This window comes from Podarcis pityusensis (genome assembly GCF_964106645.2).
Source record: "Podarcis pityusensis genome assembly, chromosome: 10".
Classification (NCBI taxonomy): Eukaryota; Metazoa; Chordata; class Lepidosauria; order Squamata; family Lacertidae; genus Podarcis; species Podarcis pityusensis.
The window spans coordinates 19,760,396-19,788,113 of NC_138035.1; the positions used below are offsets into that span (position 1 = coordinate 19,760,396).

Genomic DNA, 27,718 nt, shown 5'->3' on the forward strand with positions numbered 1-27,718 from the left:
GTAGACACCCAGCAGAAACAGCCTTCATACCCTATGTTAGGTTGAAAAGCAATTTCAGAATGAAGCTCTCCCCTCTTGGGTTTCAGTTGTTATTTTAAGGCATTCAGCAGTACTTTCTAGGATGTTAGAATTTTTGGGCTGGATTGGTGCAAAGGGTTCCAATTAAAGATGATTTAGAAGCTATATGTAATCATTAGAAATATTATTGTTTTTGTCCATAGGATGACTTCTTAACTCATACTGCCGTATTATATCACAAGGATTTGTTCTTTGTAAATAATTAGCTATCTCGACATTTTAGGTACTTTTCTATGGATGCTATTGGGCATCAGATAAGAAACTGCTAGATAAACCCTGACTCTAACTCTAGGATCTGAACAAAATAGGTCTTGGCTGCCCCACTATGAGTGTAGTTTTTTTAAAAGCCACAACAGGGGATTTTAAACATTTAAATGATTTGGGGAACTTGACCATTCTAACTTGTGACAGCTTGCATTTCCAAAAATAAATGGGCATTTCTGGAAATGCAAGCCATCAAAACATAAAAAGTTCCCCAAATCATTTACATTAAACAAAAATCCAGTTTTACACATGGGGTGTCTTGTGTGCCTTTGCAATGGCCATTGGCTAAAACCAATACAACTTTGACTTTGGTGCTGTTTGCCCCCCGCCGCGGGCTGTGAGCCTCCAGACTCCCTAAAGTACACACTCGAACTCTGCCACCACTTGTCCTATATCAGGTTGGATTTAGCTGGGCTTGCACAAAGAGCACATGAGAAGTTGTCGCATTAAACTTTGGTCTGTGAAGAGCTTCACCTGTGGATCAAAGGCACAGTTCAAAAGTTACCTCTAATTTCTCCAGGCTTCGCTTACTCTGTTTTATGATAGAAACAAAATCTAAAGAAAGCTGCAGATTTCAGCTAGGAATTGAGGGGGCCACTTAACCATATGATCTTTAGCTGTTAATTTAAAGCTGGACTCTGCGTCTATTACCCTCTCCTTATTTCAGCTTGACCCATTCCTCACTTCCTCCTGATTCCCTAGTGGAATTTATGGTTTAACCACAAAACTTTAAATGACCTAGTGTTTCAGATAGTACTGCTTCCTTTCTTACTCTTAGCCAGAAAAGATAATAGTGATTTTCTTTGAAGGCCAGCAATTCACTCAGCCAGACTTTTCCTTAATTATGGTATATGATGCGCATTCCCACTCTCAAATACAATGTTTCTTCACAGCCTTGCACCTTATGCAGTCACCTCCTCATGCGAAAACAGTGGCTGTAAACAAACTAGCCATGCATGTTGGCAGCAGTGTTTTGGTACAGTCAGAAGGGGGACAGTCCTACAACAACAACCTCCTCCCTCCTCAAATACTACAGTGTGACTTCCTATTTCTAGTCAGCTGTCAGCTGTGTAAACACAGATAGTGCTCTTGGGTTTCCTCCCCTGAAGCAGCAATAAAAAATTAAAAACCTGACCTGTACTATTGTGCCCCTAGTGGAGAGGAGGATTCAATGCATAAGGGGGGAACCTAGTAGACAAACCATCATTCTGAATGACTGTTTACAGCCTACAACTCCCATGATCCTTAGCTAGCAGGACCAGTGGTCAGGGATGATGGGAATTGTGGTCTTAAAACATCTGGAGGGCCGAGTTTGAGGAAGCCTGGTCTACAGGATTTTAGTATAGGAGATAGTATATGATAGTATATGCTGAAGGTCCCAGATCCTATCTGCAGCTTCTCCAGGAAGGTCAGGGAGAGACCCCAGTCTGAAATCATGGAAATCTGCCCCCAGTCAGTGTAGCCAATACTGAGCTATGTGGACCAGCCGTCTGACTCAGTATAAGGCAGCTTTCTGTGTTCCTTCCTAAATGTTTGAAAACTGGATGAGAAAATATGTAGAAAGATTATGGGGGAAGACTTAAGTCATTAACTTTATGGTGTCTTTAAATTCTTATGGATTTTTGAATGTTCAAATATTTAGAATTTTCAAGGCACTGATATTTCCCAGCTACACTTGTAGAATAAGCATTTAATCTTTACCAGCTGCAGTTTGGCATCTACTGTGTCCATAAAAACCAGTGTAAACTACGTTAATCATAGACAATAAAGGGAAATTGCCATAGATTATGAAATATTTCTGAAGTTGACCTCAGTGTTGAACTAGCGTGACTCTTACAGTGACACAATATTACCATCAAAATCCTTTATTATCTTTCTCTTTCCCTTTCCTGTTAGATAAGTGTCATTATAACTTCATTTTTATGTTGGGTACTGTAAAGCGGTGGTTCCCAACTGTTTTTTATATGGTGATTGACGGCGCTTTTTTTCACTCGGAGTGCGCTGGAGCGTAGTTCCAAACAACAACTTCTGGCCCTGAGTCTTGGTACGAACCAATTCCCAAAACAACAACACTTCTCCTCTTCCTTCACCCTCTCTCACACACCCAACCCTGACATGGCCATGCCATTGTTCCTCCCCATGGGCTATGCTGAGGCTGCTCTAGCAGGAGGCAACAGGGAAGCCATGGTGCTGGAGGGAGCAAGCAGGGGGAGGGAGGGAGGGGGAGGGGAAGCCAGGCCACGGTGTAAGGTGTTCACAGCAAGGAGCAGGGCTTTTTGTCAGCTGGAACTCTCTGGAACTCGGTTCCGGAACCCCCCCCCCTTCTCTTTCTTTTTAACATTTTTTAAAAATTCATTTTTACTTCTAACATTTATCGTCATAGATTCCGGTACCTCTCAGGTGGGTGCCATTGCCATTATAAGTGAACAAAGGAGACATTCATGGTGAATTCCAGCACCTCTCTTTCTATCAAAATAGCACTGGTGAGGAGGAAGAGGTGGTGACTGAGCAAGGTTGGGGGGCCTCCCTGTCACCCTGGCCCAGGCACCTTGGGACTGCGGGAGCAGCATGGCCGCCAGTCTGTGGATGGGAGGTGAGAGAGATGGAAGGGCGAGCAGGCTGCAGAGGGAAATTCCATGGCTGGGTTGGAAGTTTGGTGGCTAGCAGTAGAGGGAGGGAGGGACCGATGGCGCACACTCTCATCTTTGCAGCACGGCATGCTTTCCTCTCTTTCCCCCACCCTCCGTTAAGTTTCCTCAGTCTACCTTCAACTGGATGTTCTTTGTGGGCAGAAGCTTGTTTGCAGTGGCCATTTCTCCCGTGGTTCACAGCCTCTGTCACCAAATGTGTGACCAAGTTTGGTTTTGCAACTCGTTTTTCTGCATCTGCTGCAGCAGGTGAACCAAGTGGCTATTCTGGAAATCATTACAGTGGTACCTCGGCTTAAGTACTTAATTCATTCCGGAGGTCCGTTCTTAACCTGAAACTGTTCTTAACCTGAAGCACCACTTTAGCTAATGGGGCCGCCTGCTGCTGCCGCGCCGCCGGAGCACGATTTCTGTTCTCATCCTGAAGCAAAGTCCTTAACCTGAAGCACTGTTTCTGGGTTAGCGGAGACTGTAACCTGAAGTGTATGTAACCTGAAGCGTATGTAACCTGAGGTACCACTGTATTTTATCATCATTGCCACCTGCTTGGAGAAAATAAAAACAGCAAGCACAGCAACAGCCTGCCAGGGTGTACAGGAGGATGAGGAGCAAGGGGAGATTGTAGTAGAGGTGAGGGGGAAAGTTCCAGCCCCGTTTTTTTCTAGAAAAAAGTGACGGTGATTGACAAGTCCAAATTTCCTTGGTATGGTGATGCATCATTCTATTGTCCTATGAATTTTGGATCTTAGGACTTCAGCAGCTATTGGTTTTTGCATTTTAACTGCAAGTTTGCCTATCTATAACCATTTATAAGGACCGCGGGTGGCGCTGTGGGTTAAACCACAGTGCCTAGGACTTGCTGATCGAAAGGTCGGCGGTTCGAATCCCCGCGCGACGGGGTGAGCTCCCGTTGTTCGGTCCCAGCTCCTGCCCACCTAGCAGTTCGAAAGCACCCCAAAGTGCAAGTAGATAAATAGGGACCGCTCTCCAGCGGGAAGGTAAACGGCGTTTCCGTGTGCTGCGCTGGTGCTGGCTCACCAGCTGCAGCTTAGTCACGCTGGCCACGTGACCCGGAAGCTGTCTTCGGACAAGCGCCGGCTCCCGGCCTCTTGAGCGAGATGAGCGCGTAACCCCAGAGTCGGTAACGACTGGACCTGTTGGTCAGGGGTACCTTTACCTTTAACCATTTATAACCATTACTTGAAGTTTGTGACACTGGAAGTATATCTGTTCTAGGACACACATTATTTTTGTGATTGTGAGTTGTCTTTTAAAAAAATTAAATACAATATTGTGTTTTAATGTTGGAAATGTTGGGACCTTAGAGCAAAGAGTGGGATGATGATGATGATGATAATGGGGTGTAATTTCCAGGGCATCAAGCCAGTTATATGCCTGGGATGAGGCAGCAACCACTAACACCACTCTATCTCTACAAGAGCAGCATAGCTCATTTCCTAGTGAATTCTGTTAGGCACCCTGGGTAGTCTGATGCCAATGGGTCTAAGCCAAGGGTGAGGAACCCTTTTCAGTCTGAGGGCCAAATTCCCTTCTAGACAATGTTCTGGGGGCCACGTGCCAGTGGTGAGCAGGGCTAGAAGCAAATTGGGCAAAGCAATGGATGCACATGTTACCTTTGTGCAAAAGATTCATTGTACATCTTTCTTTTTTCCATCTAGGCATGAGAAAGGAATTTTTAGAGTTCAAGGCTACATTCCAGCCAGGCAAAGGCACTGGGGATATGGCCTGGGGAGTACAGGAGTAGTAGTGGCCTCTTGAGAGTCCAAAGAGGCCGACAGAGATGCTTCGAGGGCCACATTTTGTCTCCAGGCCTGCGATTCCTCACCCCTGATCTAAGCACATGGAAGGAATAAGCAGAATGCTCCATCTGTGCAAAATTAACCACCAATACCTGCAATTATCTCATCCCCTTCTGCAACAACTGCCCATTCAAGAGCAAAGGAGCAGCCCTCTATTGCTGCTGAAAGGATCATTGAGGACAGAGGCATTAACAGCCATTAAATGTTCATGGCTTGTAGATGATCATAATGATCTACATGTGATTTGCATGCTTTCTCTTACACAGAAGTACTATTGATGTAGGGAAAACATCATATTAGAAATGGTTGAAGTTCCACAGTTCTTGTGGTGTGATGTGAGTTTTCAATGCCCCAGTTTTTCTCTCCCACTTGCATAGCCTCCCTTCCTGCAGTTGGCAACCATGCTGTGTTTTGTTATTCCATCAGAGCTTGTGATGGTGAACGTTTGTTATATTTATATCCCACCTTTTCCTCCAAGGACCTTGAGATAAAGCTCATCCACGCTTCCCTTTGTCTCATGATTTCTTGTGCCTCTCCAATAATTTCTAGGCATGGGTTGAAGAGGTTTTTCTTTTGTCCCACTGCTTTCCCCTGGAAAACCCACTGTTTACTGCTGAATCAGAACAAACATCAATCTGCAGATGGGTGGGCATGAGGAACGGGGGCTTTTTTGTGGTGGTGCCAAGGCAATAAAACACTCTGCATAACAAAGGAAACTTGGTTGACTGTACTGTTGCTCACCAAAGATCCACATTTTCCAGCAGCCATTGTCCTGTGTGGGTTTTTACTAGAGATTTCTCATTGTTATTGTTTTCCCCAATAGCATTTGACTTGTTGATTTTAATACATTGGTTTCTTTTGATGTATGATAGTAATATCTTGTTTCTCTATGGCTGTATTTTCATGTCATGGTAAACTACGATTAATGGCTTATGAAACGGCAGATAATTACCTGCTTGTGGACAACTCCTTGCAGATTATTCCCGCTCTCAAGTGGGAGCAACAAACCATGATCCTTGCTTAATGTTCTGTTTGCACTGGGGCTCATGATTTGTTTCACCCCCAACAAACCACAATCTGAAGCCAATCTTTGTTCTTGGCTTATCAAACATGTTCTGTTTTGGCAAAACAAACTATGATCCCCAGTTTGGATGCAATGCTAAATCAAGGATTGTTGCTCCAGCTCACTGGTGGGAAACCATGAAGCAGGAATTATCCATGTGTTCACAGTAAACCAACACTTACCGCAAGAAGTCTATATATGTTTGCCACCTGGGATATAAAATATTGTGAGTAAAGTATCAGAAAAGATGCAGCTCAGTTGAAGGATCACAGGCTCTGCATGCAAAGTTCCCAGGTTCAACTCCTGGTACCTTCAGATAGGGCCCTTGTCTGGAATTATGGAAAACCAATGCGGGTCACTGTAGCTAATACAAAGTAGTGCAAACATGTTGGTATGAGGCAGCTTCCTATGATGCTAAATAAGCAATATGCTACTCATGTAGAAGTATTGCCTTTTCACAAAAATGTCCCCATCAAGTAAAAGACAAGTACGGATGGAGGTGTCAACCTGAGAAAATGCCTCCACTTTTAAAAAGTGGATGCAATCCCCAGAGATGTTCACCTGGTGCCTACCTTGGTGTCATTTCAGCACCTGACCACAACCATTTCCCCAGGCTTTGGACTATACTATTTTTAGTGGAGGAAGCTAGTGAATTAGTTTTGCTGTGCTTTCAGATAAGGCCTGCTGTTTTATCTGCTGTTGCTGCACTTGACATTTTGCTGGTGTGTTTTATGTTCCTTTCACCCTGGAAACACTGTGTGTTGGAAGGTGTGGGGTTGTAAATTCAGGAAATGCAATGACTGAAAAGGACTGAAGTGGCAAAGGACGCTGCATCTCTCCTTGAGAGAACCCATGCTTTCCTTGCAAGTAGTCTTGGCATTTCCAATTAAAATAAGCTCAGGAAGCAAGGCTGGGGGAAAGACATCTGCTTTTGACTCTGAAAAGATCAATATTAGGCTAGGTGGACCAATGGTTTGACTCTGTCAGCTTGTTCAAATGTTGCACTGAACACAACTGCAAGTTGTCTATACACACGGATGAGTGTTTGTGTGAAAGGAGGTACACATGTTGATTTGTACAGCTCAACTAATTTGTACACAGGTACACATATTGTACACAACTTGAATTATAATATGTAAGCATCCCTAGGAACACAGGAAGCTGCCTTATATTGAGTCAGACCATAGGTTCAGTTTAGCTCTGTATTGCCTACGCTGCCCTTCCAGGGTTTCAGACAGATCTTTCCGAGACTTACCTGGAGCTGCTGGAGAGTGAGCCCAGGACCCTCTGCATGCACCGCAGGTGCTTTTCCAATGAGCAGCAGCTCCAAGCTTCAAACACACTGCTGTTGAGCATCTTGGCCTGCTACTATTTTCACCACCTGCTCTGGGGCAAAACTAAATCCCTGCTTCCTACTGCAGGTGGTGGAAGAGTATTTTTTAAAGAGATAGTTTAGCAGAGCTGCATTATTGGCTATGACTTTCAGCTTGGCACCTGGGGACTCTAATTGCAAATTCCCAAACCAAATTTGGGTGTGTTGGAAATAGCCCCAAAGTATAATCATATGGACTGGAAAGGGCTTCATAAGCTACATGCGACTTTTTTTTTCTTAGTCAACAAGGAGCGTGACAGAGTCTCAGTAACTGTGTCAACAGCCATACGTGATAGAAGCCATCTGCACACAAGGGGTCTGTAACAGCCGGTGGCATTTAGGATGTGTGCCGAAAACTGGCATGGTCTGTGCCTTGAGCCTCTTGGTACATTGTGTGCACAACGGCATCGCAGCGCAAGTGACCTCACAGGGCTCAGCTGAGCCCAGAAGCTAAGGAGACATGTAGTCATGGCTATGATGACAGGAGGGCCATTCAGCATCTTAAGAGACAATAAAGGATCCGTGTGCCCACTTTTTCCACCACCACCACCCCTTCTCCTCTCCTCCTCCCCCTGCCCTCAAAAGCTGAAGCCCAGGCCAGAGTCCCACATCATGCAGATGAATAGCAGGTCTGTTCCAACAGCTGTGCTTTCCCTCCCACCCAGCAAAGGCACTGGGAGACTCCAGAAAGCTGCAGAGACTTGGTCTCTTGTCCGGGCTGAGAGGATTGAAAAGAAAACCTGGGAAGAAAAAAAGAAAAAAAAGAGATGGGATCGGAAGGAGAAATGATCAACCTTCATGTGAGTCCATTTTGGGCATATCAAGGAGGGGTTGGGGGCTGGTGAGTGAGGCCTAATGCTTGTCAGTCACTTCTTTGTCTCTTTTTTATTTCACCCTCTGCCTTTCTTTGAAGTCTCTTTCTGGATATATCTCCTCTCACCTCCTTCTTGCTCTCTGTCACTTTCTGGGCTGTTCACAGGAGCCAGATCCCAACAGGGCCCATCAAAGGACTGATAAGCTTTTCCGATAAGGAGGAGAGTCCCAGACAAGGAGAGCTGCCTAGAAAGAGCTTTTCTTGAGAGGCAAGCGTGCCTGTTTGACAAGCTGGGAAAAGTTATTCCATCTCTCTCTGTCCTTCCTCACAGAGCCCTTCTGTGCTTCATTAGAAAACGTTCCCAACCCGAGGCATGAGGGGAAAAAGAAATAAACACTGCAACACCGAAGCGAGACAGCCCTGGACCCAAATTCCTACCTGGGGTTCCTAGAGAAACAAAACCTCTTGATCCAGCCCTCTCAGGCTCCTCTTTTTCTGCTCCTCAGAGTTTGTTTGCTTGAGGAGAGGCGCTTCCTAGAACTCGGGTGTCTCTTGAAAGGGCTGCTTATTGCAGATGGATTGCATTTTATTTAAAAAAAAACTGCCAAAGCAAAGGAGAGAGTTGAGTTTTAAGAGTTTTTAAAGTTTAAAGTTGACCACACAGCAAGACTTAACAGATGTTGAGGTATTTTATATCTTGTTTATTTATTTGCCATAGTTATAACCCACTCTTCCTTGTTAATGCAATCCCAGAACGAGAAAGGACACTAAGGCAGCACAAGGAAATAATATTTTGTTTTAATGCAACTTAATGTAAAAAGAGACAGGGATAAATAATCTGACCAAACCCAAAGAGTACTCATTAATAGTTCCTCATCATCCTGGAAAAACGTGGGCAGTTTTTCACGGCCCGTTGTTCCAAATCTTTGTAAACAACTTGGATGAAGGGATTGAGGGGGTGCACATCAAATTTGAAGATGATTCCAAACTGGGAGGGGTAGCTAAGGCTGCAGAAGACAGAATCAGATTTCAACATGACATTAACGAGCTGGGCCCAAGTTAACAAAGATAGAAATCTAAAGTTCTGCACTTAAGCAGGAAGAACAAGATGCACAAATATAGGATGGGGGACACCTGGCTTACTAGCAGTACATGTGAAAAGGATCTAGTGGTCTTGGTGGACTGCAAGTTGAACATGAGTCAACTATGTGACGCAGCAGCAAAAATAGCTAATGCTCTTCTAGGTTGTATCAACAGAAGTCTAGTGTCCAGTTCAAGGGAAGTAATAGTACCACTCTATTCTGCCTTGGTTCGACCACACCTGGAATACTGTGTCCAATTCTGGGCACCACAATTTAAGAAGGATGTTGACAAGCTAGAACGTGTTCAGAGGAGGGTAACTAAGATGACAAAGGGTCTGGAAACCAAGCCTTATGAGGAATCGTTGAAGGAGCTAGAGCCAGCAAATCATTGAAGTCCCTATCAGAACATCTAAATCAGAGATTGCCAACATGGTGCCCTCTGGATGTTTTGGACTACAACTCCCATTATCGCTCAGCGTTACCAATTATGAGGGACTATTGTAGTTGTAGTCTACATCTGGAGGGAACTGTGTTGGTTACCCCTGATCTACTAAGGCATTTTGTTGGTCACTGTGGGAAATAGGATGCTAGACTAGATAAGCCTTTAATTTAATCCAGCATGGTTTTTATGTTCACCCCTCTTGCCTCCTTCGAAGCCCACCTTTTCTTGTGAAGTCCTTTATTAATTTCCCTGTCCTAGTCTTTCTAGCCATGCATACTGATAACATTGTTTCAGCAACCTCCTATAATTGGCAGTGCATGAAAATATCTGACTTGCTAGCATGCCAAAAGATGGGAACTTTCAAAATATTTGTTGTGGATTCCTAAAACTGTTTGTATTATAGCATTCTAGTACCAGAAATGAGGGGAGATGTTGCACCAGGGATGGTGACTCTTGGTTTCAGTTTCTCTCACGTCTGCATTTTCCCAATTCAGTTATCCATATTTTAACATAGTCTGCAATTTTTAAAAAAGTAATTATGTAAATTCATCAATATTTCAGTGCAACTATATTCTAATATCCTTTTTTTAATGATGTTTTCATTAATATGCACATTTTATTCTTGTGTGTGCATTTTTGTCCACGTTACATGGTTGGGGAATTGCATTGCCAAATTTGGAGAAGTGTGACTTTAAAAGATGGCTGTGTTCACGTATTGTTTCGAAAAGCATGAACTGAATCAAAGGTGGTCGGGAAAACACCTGCACTGTGTGATTTACTATGGCAACTACAAATACTTTTTAAATAAGCCTTTAAAATAAACTTGGGCAGCAGCCTAGGCATTCTCCTGGTCGGCTCCCACAGAATACCTGTCTCTGAAGAAGGACCCCTCTTTGATTCCTTCTCAGAGACCAGATGTGGAAGAGGTGGCAGAGAAGCAGCTGCCGCTGCCACTTTTGCAATGACAATAAAGCTGTTTGTTTTTCAAAGTAACGGTGGCAGGGACAGAGAAGAGGGAATAAGGGGCACTGCCACTGCAAAGAGGACAATTGTGGGGACACCTCATCAACTGGATTAATCTGGGAAACCCCTGTAATCTGGTGCTGGACCTGAATAGATCTGAGTTAATTCACTTTGGCTTTAAGCAGATCTGACTGTCTTCTGTTGGACAATACCCCCTGGGTATCATATCCATAAGTCACAAAGGATGGTTCCAAAAATTGGTGCTCAGTACTTCTTGGGGCATGAAAGAGAACTCAGACCCAGAAACCTGCTGAATACCCTCATGTGAAGGAATATAAGAAGAGCCTGCTGGATCAGACCAATGGCCCCTCTAGTCCAGCATCCTGTTCTCACAGTGGCTAATCAGACGCCTGCAGGAAACCCAACAGCAGGATTTGAGCACAAGAGCACTCTCCCCTCCTGTGGTTTACAGCAACTGGTATTTTGAAGCATTGCTGCTTCCAAGGAAGCCTGAATTGGAATTGAGAGAAGCTGTGAGTCAGAAAATGTTGTGAGGAAACAGAGCTGAGAAGTAGAAACTGGAGGAAGGCCCAGGCCAACCCCCAATGTCTCAACCACCTCCTTCAACAACTTAAAAGCCAGCATTTAGAGGCTTGCCACCTCTCCCTAAGGGAGAGAACGAAGAAAAGAGCCATTGCTTATTTCCCTGCAAATAAACACAGAAAAGTGACTCTTTCAGGCAAAGTGTAGCTAGCAATCTTGCCCACGCATGTTTGTCTGTGTAATGCAGAGGTAGAGGCTCTTTTGGGGTGGCCAAGGGCTGCATTACTGGGGTGGAAAGCTATGGGGGGGGGCTGCATTCCAAGAGTGGGTTGGTCTGGACTAAAAGTGGGTGGGGCTCAGCATATGCACACACTTAACAAAGGCACACACACACTTAGCACACAGACACACTTGACACACACACTTAATAAAGACTGTTTCCTGTCCTCTATTTCTCCTCCGCCTTCTCACTCTTATTCTCTCACTGAATTGCATCTCTGTGCACTGAGAAGCTCCTGCCTCTCAGTGTACAGAGAGGAAACGCTGCAAACTGTTCTTACTGGATCACCAACTCCCTGCTTTCTATCACCGGGTTCTGAGAAAGGACTCCGCTTTTCCCAGTATTTGGAAAGAAATAAACAGTGAGCTGGCCAGACAGAGAACTTGCATGGGTGTGGCTTAACAGGAGAGGCCTGGCAAGCTGGATGGAGAAGTCTGGTAGTCCGGATCTGGCCCACAGGCCAGTCAAGCCAGTCATTCCCTCAGCCCTGATGTAATGTGGGGAAAATATAAAGACAGCTTTGTAAAAACAAAAACAAATGAATGAATGAATGAATGAAATGATCTGCCTTTCCATTTGTTCTGTTTAACCCAGGAGTGGGGAACACTTGACCCACAGTTGTAATTAGGGCCAGCATGGGCTCCAGTTTGGCCTGCAAGGCCATTTACTCAAACCACACCCACCTTCCCTATACCTAACATCAAACATGATGGAACTCATGTTTGATGTCATATGGAACTCAGTAGTGCAGCCAACCCCTGCTGAAAGCAGAGCTTGAAGTAAGCACCTTTCAGCTCTCCCTTTAACCCAACTAAGGACAGAGAAACACCTTTGCTTTTTGCACTTAGAAGGGCCAGCATCAGGAGCTGGTGTTATCGGGCACCTGCCAAGGCCCACACCCCTTCAAGGGGTCCACTGCCAACCCCTAGAGTTTCTTAGCCCTGCTGCCACTTCTCCTTATTGTATGTTCACCAATCCATAGCATAATTTTTATGTGATTTCATTTTTAAGCTATTTGCATGCTGTAAGTCACCTGCAGAAGAGTGAAAGTGCAGAAAGGCTGAATATAAATTGTACTACTAGGTAAAGGTAAAAAGGTAAAGGACCCCTGGATGGTTAAGTCCAGTCAAAGGCAACTATGGGGTTGCGGCACTCATCTCGCTTCAGGCCAAAGGAGCCAGCATTTGTCCACTGACAGCTTTCCGGGTCATTTGGCCAGCAGGACTAAACTGCTTCTGGCGCAACGGAACATTGTGACGGAAACGAGAGCGCATGGAAATGCTGTTTACCTTCCCACCGCAGCGGTACCTATTTATCTACCTGCACTAGTGTGCTTTTGAACTGCTAGGTTGACAGAAGCTGGGACAGAGCAATGGGTGCTCACCCCATCGCGGGGATTCAAACCGCCAACCTTCTGATCCGCAAGCCGAAGAGGCTCAGTGGTGCAGAAAGGCTGAATATAAATTGTACTACTACTACTACTTCTACTGCTACTACAAATGACATTTATTGATCAAGTTTACAATGGATGCCAGTTACCTGACATAAATGCAATCACACCAAAACCTCTAGCGTCTGTCTGAAATTTGAAATGACATTAATTAGAAGCATTTGTTCCTCTCCATGGCCAAAGCAGAAATGAAACCAACCATGGATGTTTCTTCCTTTTATTGTTCCGTTTTGGTTGTTGTTGTTTTAGCTTGTGTGAAACAAATAGAGTGCTTTTGTTTGTGCATTTATTTATTTATTTATTTAAGTAAGTAAGTAAGTAAGTAAGTAAGTAAGTAAGTAATGTGTTTGTAGTCCACTTTCCCTTTTTAAGCCATGATGCCTTTGGCAGCATTCTCAGTGCTGCCCTGCTGTTCATCATTTTGCTTTTATCTTACTGTGTCCCTGATGTGAAAATTGAACTAATCAGTTTCAGGAACTAGGAAGTGTACATTTATGATTTAAGTACCCTATTTTGACATACTGGAAGTACCTTCTAGGAAATAACAACTTGTGTAGTAACTGGTGATTGTAGAGTTAAATATTGCTTGGAGCTAAGACTCCACCTGTTAGTTTGATCTTGTGGTTGCTTTCATTTTCCTATGTAGTTGTGTGTGAGCCTGTTCGTCAATAAGCAGCGTCTTTTTCTGGTCACAAAGTGAGTAACGTTGCCTTCTATTGAATAAAAGCTTAGCAACTAGTTTGTAGGAGCACAACAGCTGAAAGCTGTTTTCACAAACTGTTTAGAAACTATTGTATTATTTGCAAGAATCCAGATGGGTATGATTGTAATTTCTGGCTGGAAATTTGTGCATTCGTTTTTAGTTATTTATCAAAGGACACCCTTTGACTCATCCTACAATGCGATGATAGATGTTCTGCCTTTGTGCATCGGTCCAACAGAACAAGTGCCATCAAACTTGCTCATCTTTCCTTGGACCCCACTGCCCCACATGGTGGTGACTCTTTGCCAGTGTTGTACACATATGAGCCAAGACACTGCATAGAATCAAGCCACGATAATAGCTTCCTTTGCGTGTCAAGAGATAGCAGGATATGCCGATGATGGGCAGGGCTGGCTCTACTATTAGGCAGAGGGAGGTTTCCGCTTCAGACAGATGATTATGAAAAGGCAAAAATTTTTTAGTTGGCCTTGGGTACTGTGTGCACCTTGATTAGTGGAGGGGGTGGTTGTCATTTGCTGCTCTGCCTTCAGCAGTATGTTGTCTAGAGCTGACCCTGAGCATGGAAGAAGAGTTTCTGTAGCAAGACACTTTGTTAACTTCCACTTAACTCTCTGAAGTACGGTTTCAGCTGAAACTGAGACACCACCACATGTTCTCTGTGAATGCACACACTTGTGCACTATTTTGTAATGCACAAGAGCCGAATCTTAACTTGTAATTCGCCTTGTAATTAGCTTGTAATTGGCATTATGATTTAAAGTGGGAATGGGGAACATGGGGCCTACCAAATGCTATTGGTTTGGAGCTGTCATCATCCCTGGCTGCTGGCCAAGCTGGCTGGTACTGATGGGAGTTGGAGTGACATCAGGTGGGGATTCAGGTTCATCACTCTTGTTTCAAAGAAAAGGCAGGCTTGGAACTAGGTTCAGAATTGGTACTAGGCTCAGAATTCAGCATCCTGCAAATTTCTGCATGTTTCTAGTCCCTAAAGGCTGTGAAAGTCAGCTTAAAAGTGAGTACAGGTGGTAACTATTTTGCGCATGTCCAGTTAATGCATGACCGCTGCTGCACAGATCATTTTAGACCCGGAAGAGGGCAGAGTGGAGTTGTAACAGGGTGGGCTTGTGTGTGCTGTGTTGACACACACAGGGGCCAAGAACAGAATCCCCGCACAAAATAGTTGCCGCCTGTATTTGGTTAAGGCTGCTTACTAAGAAGTAAATCCCACAAAATTCAATGGGGCTTACTTCTGAGTAGGCTTTATATAGGATTGCAGTGTCAACCTCAGAGGTCAGGATGGCTTGTGGGATTTTCCAATAGCTGTGGCCCAGTCTTGATTGTCTTGCATAGTTTTTGCCATGCCTCATGGCTAACCAATAGACTATGTAAAATAATCAAATTGCAGGCAGATTAGCATAATTAGCATAATTTATAGAAGTCATAGAATCCAGTTCTTCTTGCTGCTAAATTTAGATGCAGAATATGCACATGGCCTGTTGTCACATGGCTTTATTCAGAATGTAAAGGGCTGCAGATACATAGAGAGAGTAAAAGATGAAAGCACTGAACAGATACACACACACACACACACACACACACACACACACATATTGTTTCCTTCATGGCACTGACAAGAAAGTGGGTTTGGTTTGGTAACCAAAGAAAGAGACTTCCATTTTTCTGCTTCTGTGACTTTAAAAGTGGTTTCTGAGTGGTTACAAAATCTTTACCTTGAAAGCACATTTGTTGGCATGTGCGGAAATGGTCAACTAATGCATGCTTTCTAGTGCAACAGAGCCCTTTGCTCTCTTTTAGTGGTTTTCCTAGAAATGTGACCATCTGAGGTTGCTGACTGATGAAGCCCTGCCCCACTGCTGTTAGACTTAAGCAAGGCCTTTTAGGGTCAAAGAGCACGTGGCCTGGGAGGCCCATGATCAGATCTCCTGTTACCTTTTTAAAAGCAATCTCGGGTGGAAGGATTTGAACTGGGCCTCTAGCACTGGACAAGTAGGGAAGGGGACTTTGGGACTGCTTATCTAGCAGGAGATTCCAATCAGCTTGAAATTTAAGTGTGTAGTTAGAATGAATAAAAGCACCCTGTTGTGCTAGTGCAAAAAAAATGGACTTTCTGTTTTTAGGAAAGTGTGACAGTGGGAAAGCACTGAAAAGTGTGATTAACGGAAGACACATAAACACTCAGTTATCAAATTAGGGTGAATGGTCATTGCTGTTCTAAAGAATCCAGACATCTTCATAATATTCCACTTCTTCCCATAGGTACCACCCGTGCTTTCCCCCCACCCTCTCTTCAGGGGATACTCAAGGGTACGCAGTACTGGCACCTCTTTTTGTTGTTAAAAAGTATGACACTTATTGTAAGAACTTCATGGTGAGTAAAAAGGTAAAGGTAAAGGTACCCCTGCCCGTACGGGCCAGTTGTGTCCAACTCTAGGGTTGTGCACCCATCTCACTTAAGAGGCCGGGGGCCAGCGCTGTCCGGAGACACTTCCGGGTCACGTGGCCAGCGTGACAAAGCTGCTCTGGCGAGCTAGCACTAGCGCAGCACACGGAAACGCCGTTTACCTTCCCGCTAGAAAGTGGTATCTGCACTTAGGGGTGCTTTCGAACTGCTAGGTGGGCAGGAGCTGGGACCGAACGACGGGAGCTCACCCCGCCGCAGGGATTCGAACCACCGACAATGAGATCGGCAAGCCCTAGGCGCTGAGGTTTTACCCACAGCGCCACCTGCGTCCCTTACATCACCTATTTTTCTAGAAGAAAAAGCACTGCGTACCACTTCCAGAGGCGGTTTTAGGGTAGTGTGACTGGTGTGGTTGCACTGGGTGCCAAGCTGCTGGGGTTGCCACAACAATGGTGTAGAAGGCAGCGTGTGAAGTGTGTGTGTGTGTGTGTGTGTGTGTGCGCGCGCTGAATTTTAACATCACTCTGAGTGCTACTGAAATTTGAGAGCCCAAGATCCGCCACTGCTACCTCCACTGCCAATGCAAGTGCTCTACAGAATGTATTTTTGTAGTGGGTGTAGGTGCCTATTGGGTCATGGCTGTGTTATCACTAACCACCACCAGAATGTTTCCACCTCCTGTGCCTTGCCTACGATTTTAGAGGTTCAGTGTGTCCTAGGGCAACATTCCAGTGCACGATCCTTGTCTAGCCCTTAAAAAGACTTCCATTTTTATTTTTTAAATTAAATACTATATCTGTCCTAATTATTTTGTAAAAGAAGTATACTTAACATATAAGCACATATAACTCGGCAGCAAGGGTTGTTCTCCTATCACCTCTGCACTGGAGGATTGAAGGATATTCTGCAAAAGGTTCCGTGCAGTTGAGGGCACTTCAACAGCTAAAGGTCATCTGTATAACCTGTAAGTACAGAAGGAAAGGGGAGAAAGAAGTGGAAGGGAACATATCCAGGTGGTATCTGAAACTTGTCCAAACTCTGTAGCCAGGGCCAGATAATATTGCCAATATAATGGTGATTTAAGATGTGGAGCAAAAGTTATGTCTGTTCTGCAACTCGCACAGTGCTGTGACTATACTCTGAGCTAGAAAGTGTTCCACAAATAGCCTAACATTGTGATGCTAGAGAGCTTGAGGCATGAAAATATGCACAGAAGGGATTTTTTTGTAAGTTGCCACTAACTTGATCTTTGTTCTATAATTGAACTGTGATATTTCTCCCCTATCCTCTAAATTGTCCTTTGCTCGTTCATCATAACTACCCTGGGGTGCATTTTTCTGCATATTGGAGAAAGGGAACCTATAGATAGTCACTCTGCATGGAGCAACTGGAGCATATAGAGAGAGAGAAATAGAGAGGTATCGTGTATGAGCCAAGAGTATGAGTTGAGAGATACTTAATCCAGAGCTTACCTGCAGGTAGAATTAGACACGAAAGCAGATGCGGAACTGCCATGGTACCATGTTGTTTCCTGCCCCTCTATCTGCTCCATAACATCTAGTTTGCCACCATCCAGAATGTGCCACCACTGTGCTCTGCACTAGCCCTAGGATGGCCACTTAGCCATTGCCAGATATGAGGAAATGCATCATTAGAAATAGGACACAGATTTGCAGAAAAGTTGCTTGTGCTAATTTATATAGATGGAAATTTGTAAATAGTCACTGTAATTTACATGGAACAGTGGTTCTCAAACTTTTTTCTCTGGGTCACACTTTCAGGATAAAATTTTGCTCTCGAGTCACTCCACACTAAACCTTTTCTTGATAAGAAATACTCTGGAAAACAAAAAGAAACAACTCCTAGCAGTGTTTGATTTATAACATAGAACACAACTGCTTTATTATATGATCATGGGACATCCAGAAAATATAAAACAATGCAGCTACATAAGAACATGACTCATTCCCAACTTATGATTATAAATGAGCCTCTTACATAGGTACCTTAAGTATGTATACAAACTCACTGAGAGGTGTCAGCTTGCTTTTGCCAGGTCTTTATATTGGGTCTAATTCGAGACAAACTCTTATCTCCTCATCAACACAATGAAACGTTTACATGATTCTGAGACTGTCCTTGAATCTTCCGTCACAACTCCTGCCACACCAGTGTGGCTCCCCACACCCACTGAGAACCACTGAAATAGAAACACAATACTGTACATCTCACTATGGTGGAGACAGTGACCAGATGAGCTGTGTGCCTGCCCAGTCTGCTGTGCAAGTGGACTACTTCCATGCTCCTGATTCCTTGCTGCCCTCCCTTCTTATGGGTCTATATCTTTAAACCAGACTTGGAGCAGACAGCCTTTCAGATACAGGACTACTTCAGATAAAAGACTGTAAAGTAGCCACTCTACTGCCCTGCCCAGCCTCACCCTCTGTTCGCCAAGGGAGTGAGCCAGTGCCCAGTGCAATGAGAGGCAAATCTGTCAGTTACATTTTCTCTCAGCTTATTTTTCCAATCTTAAATTCAGTTCTCCAGATTTGTGCATCCCTTTGCACGTAAAAGCAAATAAGTCCTCGCGTTAATTCATCAGCAATTTAGTGTGCATTTCTCCTGACAGGGAAATTTGCATGCAAAAATGTGCCTAATATAATGCTTTTAATATTTTTTTAAATTAATATGTACATTCTCATGCAGTTTTCCTTTTTACACACATTTTGGTAGACATTATCTGGTTGGAGAACTGCATTGCAAAATTTGGAGAAGTGTGACTTTCAAAGGATAACTGTGTTTCAGTTTCTGTATTGTTTCAGGGTATTGTTTCTCTCTTCAGCCCCTAACTCTAACATTCTGGTATTTGCCTCTGGTTTAGTTATCTGCTGCTGCTGCTTTTTTAAGCAGCCAGTGCTACTCTTGTTTGTTTGATATCTCCACTCTAAAGATGATGGTGTCACCATCAACACCTGATTATTACTTACGTTAATCAGGCTGAACTTTCCATCAGTTGAGGCCAATGATGGGAGGGTGTGGGAAACTCTCTTAACTATGCTTCAGAATTGTAAAAGGCTTCAGCTTCGACATTGTTAAGTTAGAGCCAATTGCTTATTAAGCTGTTCCAAGTGCTTGATTAGATAGAATAATGAACTTGGGCAATTTAGTATATTAAGTCTTTGTTTGGATGCTCTTGGTGGGCTACCAGCAGTGAATACAGACATTTTGATTGAGCTATATTTTGCTAATGGTACTGCTGCTGAGCAATTATCTGTCACTGCTTAACTGCATCATGCAGTCATTGTCAACATACTTCCACATCAGCCAGTCATTGGCTAGGGAAATAAATTGTGAAACACATTGTTGGGAACTTGAATGGCTAGTCTTCTGGTTGTAAATCAACTGTAGCATGCTTTGTGCAAGAAATTGGACATGCTGAAATGTTTTTTTCTTTTAAAAAAGATAGGTGTGTGCACAGACATAGAGTAGGAATGCAAGAAACTGCCTTTTACTGCAGCAGACCATCTACAGTGGTACCTCTGGTTACATACTTAATTCATTCCGGAGGTCCATTCTTAACCTGAAACTGTTCTTAACCTGAAGCACCACTTTAGCTAATGGGGCCTGCTGCTGCTGCGCCGCTGCTGCGTGATTTCTGTTCTCATCCTGAAGCAAAGTTCTTAACCCAAGGTACTATTTCTGGTTAGCGGAGTCTGTAACCTGAAGCGTATGTAACCCGAGGTACCACTGTATCTCAGTATTGTCTACACTGATTGGCAGGAGCTTCCTTAGCCCTATCTATAGATGCTGGGGATTGAATTTAGGACCTTTTGCCGACAAAGTGGTTGCTCTGTTACTGAGGAAAGTAATGGAGTTGCAACATGGAATGCTGTTGACAACCTTTGTAGAAGGCTGTGGTGCCTAGAGCCATAACCAAAAGATAAAACCATTTAAAACTAAACTTCTGATACCATGTTGAAAGTTTCATAGAAAGACCCCCTAAGTAAGATTTTGAAGTGCAAAGCCAGGATGGTTTTTCAAAAGCCCAACAAAGATTAGAAATTATGCTATAAATTTATTTACCACCACCTGCAGGCATGATGGAAAGTAATGATTTGCTAACATATGCAGCATTTTCCCTTATAGCTGTGAATAATAAATATAAATAGGTCTGCCCCTCTCATGCATACCAAACTGTATTGTAGAAGCTATAATTTAATGTGAAGTTTGGAATAAGAAATAAGGCCGTCAATGTAATTATTACTCATTGCTGCTCAGCTCTGATGCATTCTTTGGCTTCTCTTTGGTATAGAGTTAATACAGCCATGGACATGATCCACCAAGAGTGTTACAATATGCTATCAGGACCGTATAGGTCGGGCCTCAAAATATTGTTCAACTACAGCTCCCATTGCTCCTCACTGTTGACAATGTTGGCTGCAACTGATGGGAGATGGATTCCAACAACATCTGGAGAGCCAGATTTCTCACTTCTATTCTAGGCAGTGGTACAGCTAAGTAACTTCAGATCATGAATTTATGGCCCTCCTTTTTTGATGGTCCTGTTTAATACTTCAGTTGTGAAGCACACAGTTCACATTTATCTTCTCTTCCCCACTGGAGCCTCCAAATCTGTGCTTTGCTGCCCCCAGTGGTGAGGTATTTGAGGCCTGGAAAACTGAAAGCTTTCCAGGGTGATTACCGGTATGTCCTCTCAGGTTTCAGAAGGACTCTACCTATCCAGGCAGCCCATCGGTTTCCCCTGACCAGGGCAATGAAGACAGTAATTCTGCTTATTGCATAGATAATGCAGTCTCTTTTCTGTATGGTCCTTTGCACAGCTTGAGTTTGAGGCTGCTGCTCTTTAATCTGAAATACTTTTTGTATGTCAGAGTCTAAACAGAGTAATGTTATATTTGCAGGAGAAGATAAAGTTCTGTATTGTTTGATGAGGGGGGGGGGACTGGGACCGGGACCACAGAAGTCCCTAGTGGCATTCTGGTTTTCTTTGGGACTTTTCTTATTCGTGAAAACGAAATAATTTTTTTTTTAAAAGTAAAGAGGTCTCTTGTTTGGCCTTCCAGTACAGTTTCCAAAATCCTGAGGCCAGATTTCAGTTCTAACCCATGCATAAGCAACCGTCTCTGTACAATGTGCAGGACAGATCTCAAAATGTCTGTTTCTTGGTGTCTTTGAAATTTGAATCAAGCACCTTTTGTACTGCCAGGGGCTGGTTGGTTTGAAATTTGAGTAAATTTGTTTGTTGAGTTGTCTTGAAATTTGAATAAAGCAGGTTGCTTACCATCAGGAGTTAAAGCCACCCATTATGTAACTCCCACCGAAGCTAATAGATTTATTCTAGGGATTAATTTAGCCTCCAGGGTGACAATCAGGCTGAGGAATCTTGTGACAACAGGCTCCATCATGACTGCATTCTTGTGGGGCGGGAGGAACAACTTCTTCATTACCTATGTCTCCATAAGCAGCAGAAGAGCAAACCAATTCTCAGCACAAGCTTGTGTGTTTTTCCTCAGAAGTAAGTCCCATGGAGTTCAGTGGGACTTCCTAAAGGAAACATTTGTGGCAGGCATGGAGACTCCTGAGGACAGCCTTCCAGGGACCACATTCTGTCGGTGGGTGGGGCTAGAGGGGGAAATGGGCGGGGCAACAGATGCAACACTTACTTTTTGTACAGCTATATTTCAACAACAGCAACAGCAACAATTTATTATTTCTACCCTGCCCATCTGGCTGGGTTTCCCCAGCCACTCTAGGCGGCTTCCAACAAAATACTACAATACAATAGTCCTTCAGATATTAAAAGCTTCCCTAAACAGAGCTGCCTTCACAAAACACAACACAAAAGCCAGAGGGTTCTCTGCACACACCCTTCTCTCTATTCTGGCAAGCAAGAGGATTTAATCACAGTTCAGCAACACATTCCTGCCAGGCAACACAATAAGAGTGTGAAATAAGGAAGGTGTGGGGAGAGAGGGTGAGGTGTGAGGAGGGATTTGGCCTGGGAAGAACCCTCATAGAGAGACGTGGAGGGCCACATTTGAACCCTGAGCTTCCCTGCCACTGGTGTATAGCAGAAACTAATCTAGTATTGGGCCAGCCTTGTGTTTCTTGGCCCAAGCAGGATTTGAATTCTGGTCTCCCAGGCCAACAGTTGAACCACTGCTCCACCACTCAGCTGGCATTGAGAAGGAGAGCATGATACTGTGCAGCTGAAGAAGAGACATCACTATGTAACGGCTGTAATGGGAGCTGGTGATGCCTGGGTCCTTTGCATTGAGTGGCACCATTTTTCTGTTGAAAGCCTATGAGTCAGCACAGCTGCAGAGAGACCATGAATGAAGGGGCAGCTCAGAAAAACAAGGTCAGCTGACACAGACAAAATAAACACACACATCGGGGGCAGCACACAAACACCCCCCTCTCCAGCCCGCCCTGGTTTGTTTATCTTTTTAATCTTTATCTTTAAAAAAAAACACCACACCACCACTATACATCATTATCCTGTGCTGGTTCTTTTCTCATTGGCTTTGGGGCCTCTCTGAGAGAAGGTACGAGCCACGAGGATCCCTGGCCTATTTAGCAATATTTTAAAAGGTTAGTCCAAATAGCAAACAAGACAGCTTGATCCACACGCAGCAAAAGTCGCAGAAGGGATAAGAGAGGGAGCTGTGCCCTTCAGCTCCACGAATATGAATAGGCACTAAAGCATGCTTAACTTTCTGCTGATTGCATTATGGGGATGTTATCCTCAGCACGTAACTAAAGTGGTGAAAATAACGTCCACATAGGTAGCTGCAATCTGTAGAAGGTTAAGTGCACTTTGAGGCCCATTTAAATCAATGAGATTGAAGGCCACAATTAATTGTCAACATACCATCAGTTTCCTGCATTACTCTCTGCCTCTGTTTTTAATAATAATTTTATTATTTGTACCCCACCCTAATTGCTGCGAATCACAAGTGGAGAGAACAGCCCATTCTATCAAAGTTAAAGTGAGGAAGCATTTGCCCATGGCAGGATTTCTCCACCAGCATGAAATTGCTGGCCGTGGGGTGGTACTGTTTGAGACTAGAAGGCCAGGCTTCAGGGGGATTAAGCATGCTCATCCAAACAGAAACTACTTGGGATTCCAAGTGAAATGTTTTGAGGATTTAGGCCTTTAAGAAAAAAATTAAATTTCTGATTCCCTGCTCACTTAAAGAACTAATGGGGTTTATACAGGTCTTCTCAAATTAATCTGTTTTGAGTGCTGGCAAAAGAACAGATCCTCCACAGCCTGTTTTGTATGGAATATGGTGGTTCAAGAGGATAAAAAAAAAGGTTAATGTTTGTAAGAACCTGGAGAAAAATGGTTCTGTTGGAAATATTTCCCCAGCATGATAATAGATTTCTTTTTTAATGGCTTGGTTTGCACATAGTGCTAAGCCATGCTTTATATAAACCAAGGTTTATAAACAAGCAGCAAACAATGGTTTAGGAGTGTGGCTTTTTCATGGTTAAGAAACCATAGTCAAGACACTAGGCCAAGTTTGGATGATCAAATTAAACCTTGCTTTACTAAATTAAATCATGGTTTATAAACCATGGCTTTGTCTTATGTGTGAACCTGATCAGTGAGTTGAAAGGAACTCTGGTCATGCCAAAAAGAAGCATTTGTCCCTTGCGCCTTTCTTTTTCTTATATGCCAGAACCAAGCCCTTTCAGATCTTGTCTTAGTACAAATTAATTCCATCCAACATATCCCTCCAATGGCTAGTCAGATCTCCAAGACTTAGTGGTCTTTTGGGCACTGCTTTCTCCTTGCCAGTAGCGATTTTACTTGACAGAGTGGATTTTTTGAAACTCTAGGAACTGGGCCAGCTTCGTGGTGAGCTCAGGTATTTACGCTTTGGGTGGGGAGAGCTTTCATTTGAATGGGTCACTTTAAAGCTCTTCCTCCAGGCTCATTTTCACAATGTATAAACAAGGAGTGTTCTGGCTCCGGTAGAAGCAGCTGACTTCACTGTTCTGGCCAGCTGCAGGGAAAGGTGTTGCTCCAGCAGCCATCAATGTAGAAAGGATATAGAGGGAGGGAAAGACACATGATGGTGTTGCTGTTGAGCCAGAGAGAAGCGGCGTGCTCAGTTTTGACCTGAGAGCATTTTATACAAGCAAAAGGCTTGTCATTGTGACAGGCAGGGATGTGAAATGAAAGGGAGACTGGGGAGGATCCAAGGCACTGTGCACTTTGCAGAAATTCTGTAACCTGGGCTATCTTCACTACTACATTGAGTGCAATTTCATGTTTGTCTTTGCTTTTAAAATTATTATTTTTAAAAAGCCATGTGAGAGTGAGTGGGAAACAGGTTCAAGGCCATGGCATGCAAGGAGTGGGAGATAATCCCCTCCATGCTTCCTTCCTGGAAAATAAATCCCTTTTCCCTGAAGCTGCTTATTTTCTCCAGGTGGGAAGCTACTCTTGGCAGCAAGGTAGGCTCTGAACAGTAGACATTTCAGATCCGCAGTGAAATACACTGGAAAGTATTGCAAGATCTTGTAAAGCTGGCATTCAGGGCATTAGGCGTGCGTGTTGTAGGGATGGAGATTATTTTGTTAATTTTGGAACAGTCACGAGCAGGCAAGTGGACACAATGGTGTAGGAAATGCCAATTGTTATGACAGCTCATAGTTTGAAAGCAGCTGGAGTGATCTGAGGCAAGGCCCTTGCAGAATACATTTTAATAGTTTTAACCTTCCTGAGGAGTTCCTATAAAAACAAGGCTGCATGTTGCCAAGTTCAAGGGCAGAGGAAAAGATCAGGAAAGATCCTGCTAAATAAACAGATATCCTCCTGACTGGCAGGGTACCTTATCTCTGTAGGAATCTAGAATGGTGGAGGTTTATTGTTATTATTAATAAAAGTCATCTTGTTAATAATAATAGTTTAATGTATTAAGGTAAACAAAGTTTCCCCCTTGCTTCTTGATTATATATATATCTATATATAGATATTGTACTGGACAGTAATGATATAAGGACACTCCCTAGACTGTGTGATGGAAAGTTGAATGTGTTCATAAGCTTATGCATTTGGCGATGATGCAGATTGCTGCCCACAAAATCTCATAAGCCTTGATGGATCAGACCAAAAGCTCACCTGGTCCAGCATGCTGTTCTCCTAGTGATTTAAGGCTGATTTAAAGAAACATGGGGCAAGGCTGAGAAAAGTGGGCCAAAAGCTAACTGTGACCAGGTCAGAGAGAGTGGGATTGGCACTCACCTACCCAGCTATATGGTCATGTCTCCATATATATTATTCTCATGTAGCATGATCATGGTCCCTACTTTACAGAATATGACCCTCTATTTTGAAAGACTATCAGAGGACAGTGCAGTTTTGAAAATGTCTTCTGTTTTAAGGAATGTCAAATTGAAATATAAAGAACCCTAAGAAGGGAGAGTACAGTGACACCTCGGGTTACAGACGCTTCAGGTTACAGACTCCGCTAACCCAGAAATAGTACCTCGGGTTAAGAACTTTGCTTCAGGATGAGAACAGAAATTGCGTGGCGGCAGGAGGCACCATTAGCTAAAGTGGTATCTCAGGTTAAGAACAGTTTCAGGTTAAGAATAGACCTCCAGAACAAATTAAGTTCTTATCCCGAGGTACCACTGTAATTGGGCCTTCAAGTTATCAATTAACAGTGAGAAACCTGGACAGCCGACAGAGAAAGCACTCAGGTTACTTGCTCACACTGTTAGAGTGAGATGTACTTTTTTATTTATTTAAATTATACTAATTCTTTCTAAATTTGCATAAACTACCTTCATGCAAATCAGTGTCCTCATTTTTTTGGTGAGACATCTCTTTTGACAATGTTCATCCCTTTTCTCATCATATGGCTGGTATCTCATTAATAATCATATATTACCCATGATCACAGAATTATAGTGTTGGAAGGGACCCCAAGGGTCATCTAGTCCAACTCCCTGAAAGACTCCTTGACAGATGACCATTCATCCTCTATTTAAAGATCTCCAGTGAAGGAGAGTCCACCACCTTCTGAGGCAGACCATTCCACTGTCAAGCAGCTTTTACCATCAGAAAGTTCTTCTTAATGTTTAGTCAGTTCTTTTTTGTAATTTCCATCCATTGGTTCAGTTCCTACTTTCTGGAGCAGCAGAAAACCAGCTTGCGTCATCTTCCCTGGGATAGCCTTTCGGGTATTTGAAAATGGCTATCATATCCACTGCTATTTTTCTAGAAAAAGAGGTGCCGGAACTCACCATGAACACCTCACTTGTTCTCTTAGAATGACAATGGCGTCCACCTGAGAGCTGCCGGAACTGAGTTCCAGCTGGGGAAAAAAGCCCTGATCATATCACCTCTCAGTCTTTTCTCTTCTCTAGGCTAAACAGTTCCTCATAAAGCTTCATTTCCAGAGTCTTTTTCATCTTGGTTGCCCTCCTCTGCACATGTTCCAGCTTTTCAATATCCTACGTAAACTGTGGCGTCCAGTACTGGGTGCAGACCCCTGGTGTGTTCTGACCAAGGCAGAATAGGGTGGTACTATTACTTCCCTTGATCTGGACACTATACTTCCGTTGATGCTTCTGAGTAGAAACCAGCCACATGTTTTAGCAGGTCAAGGAAATAACAGTGTGGCAACAATACTGTTGAAATGAACACACGACTACCAGTTGCAAAGATTGCGACAGTTATGACTGAGAGATAAGCAAACGCCAGGGATGAAGAAATAGTCATGCATGGTGCCTGCGGTACTAGGGATGAGGGAACCTGTCAATCTTAGTTTCTTTCAGTTTCTCATTTTTCCAGTCTTATGCTCAATTCTTCATAAACGTTTTGTCATTTTTTTAAATCTTTATGAAAATTCACCAGTATTTTAATGCAAATTTCTCTGGGCATTTTTGCCTAATAGACACATTTTTGCAAACCAATTCCCCATAATATATTGCAGTAGGAAGCATGCAGTTTTCACTAATATATACCCTAGCATATATTTTTTTGGTAAATATTACTTGCCTGGAAATTGCATTTCAAAATTTGGAGAAGTGTGAATTTCAAAGGATGATTGTGTTTCATCTTCTGTATTTATTTTGGAAAGCGCAAATTAGGTCAGTTCACCTTTAAATGCAAACTGAATTAAACCTCTCTTCCATTTTTTTTGCTAAAACAAAGTTACTTTATTGTCTGAAAAGAAATGACATATACCCCAGGCTTAACAGGCCAGGAGTTTCTGTATGTTGTTTCTTTGCCAATTCTGTTTAATTGCATCTTTTTTCCTCTCCTTGCTACCCTTCAGCTGTTGCTACTCCTTTCCTAGGATAATCCCTTCACAATTCAGGAATAGTCACCATTTCACCAGATATGTACTCTGCCCCTTCTTTCTGTCCCTCTGTTTGGTTTAGATAGTTTCTGGAATTGGTCCAAAAAACTTGTGTTTTTATGGCATGCATATTATCATTATGATGGTGGTGCATATTGCAGTAGGAAGCATTAAAATCTAAAATCGAAATGTTGTATTCTCACTATTCAACTGATCTCATATAAGAGGGGCTGCCTGGGGATGGGGAAATCTGGGTCAAAAGGAAAGCTGTGTGGGCATTGGTGTTGTTTGAATTTCAGTTCCATGGAACACAGAGTTGGCCTTATTTTTCTAAGCATTTCTGAGTACAAAATGCATCTTTGAAATAAAGTGTTGCTTGAATGATGAGAGGCGAAGTAAACAAAG

At 43.3% G+C, this 27,718-nt stretch overlaps 1 protein-coding gene across 2 annotated transcripts in view; it reads left to right on the forward strand.

Annotated features, from left to right (window-relative positions):
- NINJ2 (ninjurin 2) overlaps nucleotides 1-27,718 on the forward strand; it is an 85,079-nt gene that overhangs the window by 30,745 nt on the left and 26,616 nt on the right. Inside the window, exon 2 of one of the 2 annotated variants that reach the window (XM_080971658.1) lies at nucleotides 7,911-8,045. In XM_080971658.1, coding sequence (XP_080827784.1) covers nucleotides 8,013-8,045 — 33 coding nt within the window. In that variant the 5' untranslated portion in view covers nucleotides 7,911-8,012. Of the gene's footprint in view, nucleotides 1-7,714; nucleotides 8,046-27,718 lie in introns of those variants that run through there. The other variant, XM_080971657.1, reaches the window with a different exon arrangement.